The sequence below is a fragment of the Chenopodium album genome, chromosome 1, assembly GCF_948465745.1.
Source record: "Chenopodium album chromosome 1, dcCheAlbu1.1, whole genome shotgun sequence".
Lineage (NCBI taxonomy): Eukaryota > Viridiplantae > Streptophyta > Magnoliopsida > Caryophyllales > Amaranthaceae > Chenopodium > Chenopodium album.
In genome coordinates this window covers 90,771,018-90,780,558 of record NC_137834.1, presented here as the reverse complement: position 1 = coordinate 90,780,558, position 9,541 = coordinate 90,771,018, and the positions used below count along the sequence as shown (strand labels likewise).

General features: G+C 33.6%; 1 protein-coding gene across 1 annotated transcript; it reads left to right on the top strand.

Annotated features, from left to right (window-relative positions):
• Positions 1 to 1,322: 1,322 nt before the first annotated feature.
• Positions 1,323 to 8,360, top strand: LOC145563060 (ubiquitin carboxyl-terminal hydrolase 4-like). The gene is made up of 6 exons (XM_081623473.1): positions 1,323 to 1,885; positions 4,078 to 4,194; positions 4,750 to 4,848; positions 5,187 to 5,420; positions 5,812 to 5,993; positions 7,609 to 8,360. Exons 1-6 carry the CDS (start codon positions 1,769 to 1,771, stop codon positions 8,012 to 8,014), a joined length of 1,155 nt encoding a protein of 384 aa, XP_081479599.1. The 5' UTR covers positions 1,323 to 1,768; the 3' UTR covers positions 8,015 to 8,360.
• The last annotated feature ends 1,181 nt before the right edge of the window (positions 8,361 to 9,541 follow it).

The window sequence follows — 9,541 nt, the reverse complement described above, 5'->3', positions numbered from 1 at the left end:
AAGGTATTGCTTAACAAATTAATTGCACCATAACCTAATTTGTTCCTAACTTAATCGGTCCGGTCTTCGGTTCTTAAAATTCTAATTTTCGGTCTTCGGTCCGGTACGGTCTTGGACCGATGAACAACCCTTATTAGAGGTGATCATTAGGCGGACCGGACTAATTAACGAAAAATAAAGAATATCAATAGCCAATAAAGGATATCATTCATCCAATAAAGGATATCATATATCACTCAGCCAATATAAGATATCATATAGTCAATAAAGGATATCATCCAGCGAATAGAGGATATCAAAATCCGTATTTCGTCAGTCCGAACTGACACAATACTTTCTCTTTAAAAAAAAAGGATGTCATTATACGAAATGATGCAAAGTTTTGTTGGAGGTTGATGCAAGAAATGTGTTCAAGATGTTGTTACAAGCTCTAATAGAGGTCATTCTCCCATTTTTCTTTTTGAACTTCGTATGATGATATTTGTAATTTATCTCATTATTGACTCTTATCTGGAGTCCCATGTGAAAAAAGGGTGGAAATATCGTGGCTCACTTAATTGCTAGGTGGGACACAACGGATAATGATGAACTAGTTTAAATTTATTTGTTCCCCAAAGTATCACTTTTTTTTTTTTTTTTTTTTTGAAACATCCCAAAGTATCACTTTGTTGAGGGAGCCCCCATTCATCTTCATGATAAAACAAAATTTGTTTATCTAATGGCATTTTCGTAAATATATCAATAATTCACTCTAATCAGCATGACATTTTTGTAAATAAGTTAACAACTTTTATTAATATGCGGGTCCCACAAATATTAACTTATTTACGATAATGCCATGCTGACTGGGATTTTTTGTTAATTTATTTACGAAAATACCATTAGATAAACAAATTTTGTTTATCATCAAGATGAACTTGTATTTTCTCTACTTTGTAGTTGGATCTTGATTTGCAATAATATTCTCACTCCTCTTGTCTCAAAAGTAAGTACTTCGTATAAGTTATGCTTTAGTTTATACGATTTTTTTTTTCCAAAAACATGTATACGAAGAAGTACCTAATAAACTACATAATCAAGTCGAAACCTAATATAAAATGAGACTCTCATGTAATTAAATTAGAAACTATAGGGATTGAAAATAAAATAAATCAAAATTTTATTTATTTATTTTGTTATTTGAAGACAAATAAACTAATTCTTTATTACCAACTCTATTTCTAGAGTTTCTCCAAAAATAATTGTTTCTAGAGGACCATTCAAAAAATTAAATATATTAAATTAGGAAAATATTTAAAGAGAAAGAGAGGTGGTGCCGTGGTACCAATGGTTTCAGTTTTCACTACTTGAGTGCACAACCATAGGCCATAGGAATATATAGACTTCTTTTTAATACTCGTAATAATTCGGAGTATTCGGAAGACTCTTAACTGAATCCCAAAAAAAAAAAAAAAAAAAAAAAAAAAAAAAAAAAAAAAAAATAACGGGATGAGATCTGCAAACTTCATTGTATATTCATCGTCATTTGCCCAAATCAAAGTTCTAAAGAATTCTTCTCCGTCTAAAAAAACCTAACAACCAATCCTTGGTTTTTTCTGAAACAAAAAAAAAAATTCAGTTTTTTGATTTGGGTTTCGAAGAAAATTTCATATTCCCCTCCAAAAATTGAACCAATTCCCGGCATCTGGAAAATCCCAGAAAAGGCAAACAGGGCACTGAATTGAGGAGAGAGAAAGAAGGGTTTGTTGTTGAATGAAGAGGTGATGTGATGGGTGCTGCGGGTTCGAAGCTTGAGAAAGCTCTTGGTGAACAATTTCCTGAGGGTGAACGTTATTTCGGCCTCGAGAATTTTGGCAACACTTGTTATTGTAACAGTGTTTTACAGGTTTGGGATTTCTTCTGTTTTTTAAATCTATTGAATTCAATTTCTTGATTTGAAATTATGTAAATTTCCTGTTTTTATGATATGGGTTTGTGAATTTTGGATGTGGGTATCTTGTATTTTATCTCAATTTTTGTGGGATTATAGAAGATTTGAATCTTTTTATATTGGATTTTGTTTGAGGATGGTTGGTTATTAGGTTGATTCAATTTAGGCTGTAAAGGATTGTAATATCGAATTCGCTGTATTAAGAAGGATGTTTGAGAAGCACATGAGCGAAGATTTAGGGTAGGGAACAGAGGGGATGGTAGAATGCTGGGTTGTATTGGATTTTTAATGCTAAGATAAGATCTGTGCAACATTTAGGTTCATTGACTTTTATTGTTTCTTAATTGTGGATTAGGGCTAATGAGTGTTTTTGAATACATGGGATGTTACCTCCTGTGTAAGCAGCCAATTTGAATTCCTCAGATTCATTGTGATTTGGTCAAAATTATTATGAAATAAAAAAAAACTTCCACAGTTCCATTTCCGTCCAAATGTGGTTGTCACATACTCACATTACTACTAATTTCAAACAAATTTAAATGACTTTGGTACTTAGTTAAATTTTACTTGTTATTAGTAGCGAATATGGTAAAGGGAGTAGAATTCCACATGTAAGTGAGTTCTCTTAGGCGGATATAAAACACTTAGGTGTTATAGATAGGTTGTGTTGTATTACAATATGACATCATACATGTCCAAAACAAAAAGCACATAAAAGTAGGAAAATTACGAGTGAAAATCTTAAGATGATGTACATATTACATACATTTGAAGCTTGTAATTTTATATCAGTTTGATATTATAATGCTGGGAACGAAACTGAATTTAATATGTAGCCATCAACGCCTAAGCCAAAACATCTAAGATCACACATGTTTCACATGTCAATGATATGCTGCATTTATGACAAAGACGAGCAGATCAGCTTATCCATGATCAGTTGTCTCACTTATCAGTTATATCTCTAACACATTGTTTGGATTGAGAGAATTGGAGGGTAAGGAAGAGAAGAGAAAAGAAGGGATTCATCCTCCCTTCTTTGGATACCTTTTGTTAGGAGGGAAGGGAAGGGTAGTGGAAAGATTCATTTTCCTTCCCTCTTTAAAAAACCAAATCCTTCCAATGTTTGAATGTTGGAAAGATTTGAAGGGAAAATGTAACCTTACCTTCTCCCTCCCCTTCCATTCCTCCTCCTTTCCTTTCTGTTCCGCTTTGCTAGTTAAACAAACGCTAGAGTGTACTTATACATATTAACAGTCTTGTTACCCTGATAGAATTTTGGTGAAATCAATACCGTGTTCTGTATTGTTTTATTGTTCTGTTGAGGGGTCCTTTCTATGAAATATGCCCTTTTTTTTTTCAGGGGACAGTATCAATGAATCTGTATACTTAATGAGGAAAGTACCTGTCTGAATAGTGAAGACTGTTAAGTTCATTATTCCAGCACTTTGTGTGATGTTGTCAGAATCACCTTTTTTAAATACTCCCTTCGTCCCCTAATACAAAGCCTTATTTTTGGGTAAACCAAAATACAATGCCTCTTTCTAATTAAAGGATGTATTTTTTGACATTATTACCCTCTTGTTGATGAGTTGTCATATTTTTTCCTTTACTTTTTTTTTTGGTACTTTTAACATCAATTTCCAACACTTTCTCTCTCTAGCTCTTCAATTATTCCCAACTACTTTTTCTTTCTCTCTATCTCGCTCTAAGCCTCTAACCCCACTTATGTACTTTTAACCATTAGTTTTAAAGAATTTACAAATTTCTTAATTCCCGCGCAAAAACCAAAAGAGGCTTTGTATTAGGGGATGGAGGGAGTATCTTCTTGGTCTTTCAGCTCTTGTTTTCTTGGATAATGGAAAATATGTTTATGCTAGTTTACTTAGTACTTTATGCCAAGGTCTACTGTTTAGAACTCAAATTGCCATGGCACAAATTTTGTTGGTGTTGGTGGTTTCGACTGAATCAACACACCCCGTACGAAATAGTCTCATTTTTTATTAAGTTGATTGAGTTAAAGGCTAATGATTGGACAATTTCAGATCTTAGCTTGGGATTTAAGTACTATATTAGTTTGAGCTCTGGTTCGGGATGCTTTAGAATGATTGCCAGCTTATTTATGTTTTTTTATCCGGCATCTGCAGGCACTTTATTTTTGTGTTCCATTTCGAGAACAGTTGTTAGAATACTACGCAAATAGCAGCAAAACTGTTGATGCAGAGGAAAATTGCCTGACATGCTTGGCCGACCTCTTTTCTCAGGTAAACACTATAGATGTCTCTTTTGCTTCCTTTTTTGTCTGGGGATGGGATGCTTTCTATGAACAACATCATTTCTTTTGTTGTAGTACACTTCTGTTTTATGTTCTCTGTTTGTTTCAAGATTGTTTCCTGTAGCTAAAATGGAGTTAAGTCTTTTGAATGCTCACAAATGAGTGAATGACAATTCCTTTTCTATATGCTTCCATTATTATTCTTCTTTTTTCCATTACTACTAATATCACAACTTTTTGATGAAGCTCTCCTCAAATTATTATCTTACCCTTGCTTTCTGTATAACAACAACATTTACCAAACCATGGGCAGTTGTGACAATATACAAGAATTAATTTTACTCTCTGGAAAGCAAGCTGGCCTGTTTAATGAATTTGCCCATTATAATTCTCTGGCATACGGATGGTGTCTTTCTATAGGAGTCGAAGTTGCTAGCTTTCATGTTTCTCACACAAAAAACACCTCCCATTGCTAGCTATGTACATGTATTTGATTTTCATTTTAGCTTTTGAGAACCACTAACAGCAATTCTTTGTATTATAGATAAGTTCGCAAAAGAAGAAAACAGGGGTCATAGCTCCAAAGCGCTTTGTCCAGAGGTTGAAAAGGCGGAATGAGCTTTATCGCAGCTACATGCATCAGGTACCCCCCCCCCCCTTTTTTTCCCCCTTTCATATGTGCTGTAATTACTTCATGCTCCAGAATCATTATTTGTCTCGTATTACATGCTGATTGTTGAATGAGCTAGCTGAAAGATGGTATTGGGAGTGAGATACAATTAATTAGCTGAATGCTTGGTCTAGGAGTGTGTTTGGAATCTATCTACTGTTTAATATAATCAGACACATTTCTATGTACAATCAGTTGTCATTGAGATCTTTTCTTGCTTCAGTGTCTCTAGAAAAACTTTCCACTCATTTGTTGCTATAGTAATATATGAAAAAGAATTTCCCTCATTTGATATTTGTTTATCTGCATAGGATGCCCATGAATTCTTGAACTTTTTGCTAAATGAACTCGTTGACATACTGGAGAAAGAAGCTCAGACAGAAGCTGAGAAAGAACCTGTGATAGAAGCTGGGAAAGAAGCTCAGGCTACAAAAATTGACCAAGCAACTTTATCATCTGAAAAAGTTGCAAATGGACCAAAAAATGCTCAGGCTTCTGCCTCTCAGAGAGAACCTTTAGTTACCTGGGTACACAAAAATTTTCAGGTACATTTTAGTACATTGATAGAATGATAGATAGTGCACATTACTATATTACATCATGCTTTGAGTAAGGTTTTAGGGTTTTTTTTTTTTTTTTTTTTTTTTAAATTTTTTTTTTTAATTATTTTTTTTTAAATTTTTTTTTAATAGAAGTTTTATGATTAAATAAGAAAGTATATCCAAAGAGATTGAGGAGACATCTCTGCAAGATTACTTGCAAATTACACCAACTACATTCAACTAAAGGCATTATATTATTTCTAAGTTAATTCATATGGCTTTCCTAACTCTGTTTTTTTCTGCTTTCTTTCCTTCTTTCGTTGCTATACATCCTCTTTTCCTACAGGTAGCTTTGATATATACCTGAAAAATCGTCTCTGACTTATTGAATCAGGGAATTCTTACGAATGAGACAAGATGCTTACGATGTGAGACTGTCACAGCAAGGGATGAAACCTTTTTTGACCTGAGCCTTGATATTGAGCAGAATAGTTCAATTACAAGCTGTCTAAAAAATTTTAGTTCGACCGAAACTTTGAATGCCGAGGACAAATTTTTTTGTGACAAATGTTGCAGGTAATTATTTGTCGTCTTGTTGGTGTTTTTTTTTTTTTTTTTAAAATTTATTATTTTTTTTTTCCCGAGTGCCACTTTCAAGTCTTAGTTGGATTTAATTTGAAATATGTTTGCCTTTGATTTTTTTAATTAAGTGACTGAATTGACTTTCAGATCTTGTATTTGAAAAACTGTTAAAGGATATGATAACATAATTTCAGATATGCATCTGTTTTTGGAAAGGTCTATTCCATCCTTGTGCCTGTGGCTGAGACCCCTTTTGACTATGCGACTATAAACCACCCTAAGAGGCTAAAATCTTTTCTTCTCTTGAGCAATGTCTGAATTATTGCTCCAGTGATGGGAATATTCTCTGATTGCAATTGGACCTGGTTATTAGATAGGGTAGCCCAATGAGTATAAGATTTGGTGTGTGTGTGTATATATATATATATATATATAACATGGCCAAAATGTCAGCTCAATTTAATAAAGAGGGAAATAGATAACTTAAAAAAAATATTACATGTAAAGTTTCATATTTACTTATACTTTGTCTCTGTCCATTTTTGTCATTGCTCGTTTATTGGCCCACCCATTATCAACCACTGATCTACTTTGGCCCAATAAAACATGACCTTCTTTTGCCTAGATCTGTTCCAACTCGCCCAGTAACAGAGCTTCTAAAGATATTGAGACTTCTTTTTCTTCTTTCATTTTTTCCCTCTTTTCTCATTCACCAATTTGTCTGTCTCCAATGTGAGGCTTGGGCTTGCCTGGAAGCAATGGAATGGGCTCGAGCTAAAGGTAAGCAGCGGATCCTTATCCTCTCTGATTCTATTTCTCTCCTTAACAACCTACAAGACAGCCTAGGAAAGGATGTTTCGATCAGTTGGATGATAAAGGAAATAAGGGAAGTGGGTGCTTTGTTCCAAAGATGCACAATTTTAAAGGTTCAGAGAGATCAAGTGCAAAGGGCTAACGACATAGCAAGGAGATGTCGGTTTACCCTCTCTAATTATGTGTAGTTTTAATGGTTTGCTAATTCGCTATTGTCATAAAAAATAATAAAAAATAAAAAATAAAAATAAAAAAGAATGTCTGGCTCAAATTCTTATGATTTAGTTTGATTTTCCTTCAGTGTAGCTTTTGCCTTTTGGAATAGTTCCCCCTTCCATTTTCTTACCTTCTCAGTAGAATACAAAGGATTGAATGAAGACAATTATCAATTATGATTGCTAGAGGTTAAGTGCTGTTCTTTTGTTAGGGAGGGAGGGGTTTTTTTGTTGGTGCTGAATATCAAACTAGAATTTATGATGGAATTATTGAAGACATTGTTGCTAAAGGAAATTAGATTGAATCAATAAAAAAAATAAATAGTGGAGCTTCCGACATTAAGAATCTTAGGAAGCACCCTCAAAGTAGAAGTGTTAGAGGTATTCCGTGAAATAACTATCATTTAATCGTGAAATTTATATTTAAAAATAGGTTCACATTTTATTCCTCTTTGAAGTTTGATGTGCATTAAAATGGTGTTCTATGACCTGTGTAATGAAGAAATTTTGTGTATTAAATGGTGCCTTTGAGCTTCTTTTTAGTTTTATTAGAAGCTAATCCGTGGTAAATGATGGGGCAGTTTGCAGGAAGCGCAAAAGAGGATGAAGATTAAAAGGCCACCCCACATCCTAGTTATCCATTTGAAGAGGTTCAAGTTCATTGAACAGTTGAGTCGCTACAAGAAACTATCCTACCGTGTGGTATTTCCTCTTGAGCTTAAACTGAGTGATACTGTGGAAGATTCAGATAGAGAGTACTCCTTGTTTGCTGTTATTGTCCATGTGGGTAGTGGCCCTAATCATGGACACTATGTTAGCCTCGTCAAAAGTCATAATCACTGGTTATTCTTCGACGATGAGAATGTGGAAATGATTGATGAGTCTGCTGTCCAGACATTCTTTGGGTCAGCACAGGAGTACTCTAGTAACACAGACCATGGGTACATTTTGTTTTACGAGTCCCTTGGTCAAAGTAACACTAGCTAGGCACAATTACCCATCTAATAGAACATTTTTGTTTACAAATTTTTGATATTTTTTCAAATCCTTTCATTCCTTTGTTTCTACTACTTGTCTTCTACCATTGGGATTAGGGTGTCATTGGTTAGGTTGTGGAAATGTATACTGCTTAGGTGGTTGGCTTTTACTGGGCTTGTACAGGTTGACGTTGGAATATCGAAGACCCTCTGTCGAGTGAAAAGAAAATAGCAGTGTATATCGATGGTGGGAAATTCTTCCACAATTTTTGTTTGCCCTAATTATTTGGATGATAAAGTGTATTAGACCTTTTGCCAACGTTTCCATAGCAATCTATCTTTTGTTTGCTCAAGAATACGGAGTATAAGAATAGGTTTGTCAGATACTTTGCATATAATTCTAATACTGCTAGATATAGCTAAAGTTTTCCGTCACTTGTTTGAATAATGGTAATTTTTCAAGCTTTTTACAAGTTTATCCAAAAAAAGAAACGTTGCGTTTCATAGTTTTCAAGACATCTGACTAAAAATCTCAATATATATGAGTAACTAGTTTAGATCCCGTGCATGCACGGGTAATACAAATTTATTTTTTTACTTAATTCAATGACTATTATGATTAAACTTTAATGAATCCAATTGACACATAAGTATGTCTCGCATTTTTTAATTTATATTGACATTTACTTTATAAGAATTTGTTTGTATAAAAATTTTACTTATTAAAGTGATATTAGTTTATACATTTTCCTTTCTTTTGAATTTTATTTTTTCCAAATTTAGATTTGTTTTAATATAAAAAAAGGTAGATTTGTTTTAATAGCTAATGAAATACCATGTACATATCTTGATTTATTTATTAAATAAAAAAGGTATTATTAGAATCTTCCATAAAAATAATAATCTAAGATACAATAAGATTTAGTAACAATATTATAATAAAAAATAGAAATTTGGAAAGAAAAATAGGCGGGAATTTTTTTAACCACATAATAACGTATGTCATTTAAGATTCGCCTTTAGTATAGGTTATTGATATTGATTGATGATGAGTTTATCAAATACTATTTACTGAATAATTATAGATTAGAGTTGGACATTAGTAACTATAGCCTTGGAAACAAAACAAAAAAAATCATGACCCTTAATCTCAGTGGTGTTCTTAAACTTTATAGGGTAGTCAATATTCGTATAGTACTTCGTATGAAGTGTGTTGCTCAAAATATACTTCGTGGTGGTGCAAATCTTGCAATAAATAATATGTAATCAATGCTCTCAATCCAAGTAAAATGGTGCCACTAGAGCTATCAAAAGTTGATCCGACCCGAAATAGCGACTCAAATCCGATTATTAACCGATCCATCTGAACCTGAAAAAAGGGTGTACCAAACCCGACCTGACGCGACCTGAAACCAACCCTAGACCCGAGTTGACCCTAGTATGTGAGACCTGAACCCGAACATGAACTGATCTGGAGATGACCTGACTCGAATGTAACCCGTAAATTATTGACCTGAACCGAACCTGACTTGAACCG

Coding starts and splice junctions, on each gene's coding strand:
- LOC145563060 (XM_081623473.1), top strand. CDS start 1,769: ATGGGTGCTGCGGGTTCGAAGCTTGAGAAAGCTCTTGGTGAACAATTT. Junction 4,849..5,186: donor ATCGCAGCTACATGCATCAG/GTACCCCCCCCC, acceptor TTATCTGCATAG/GATGCCCATGAATTCTTGAA. Junction 5,994..7,608: donor TTTTGTGACAAATGTTGCAG/GTAATTATTTGT, acceptor ATGATGGGGCAG/TTTGCAGGAAGCGCAAAAGA.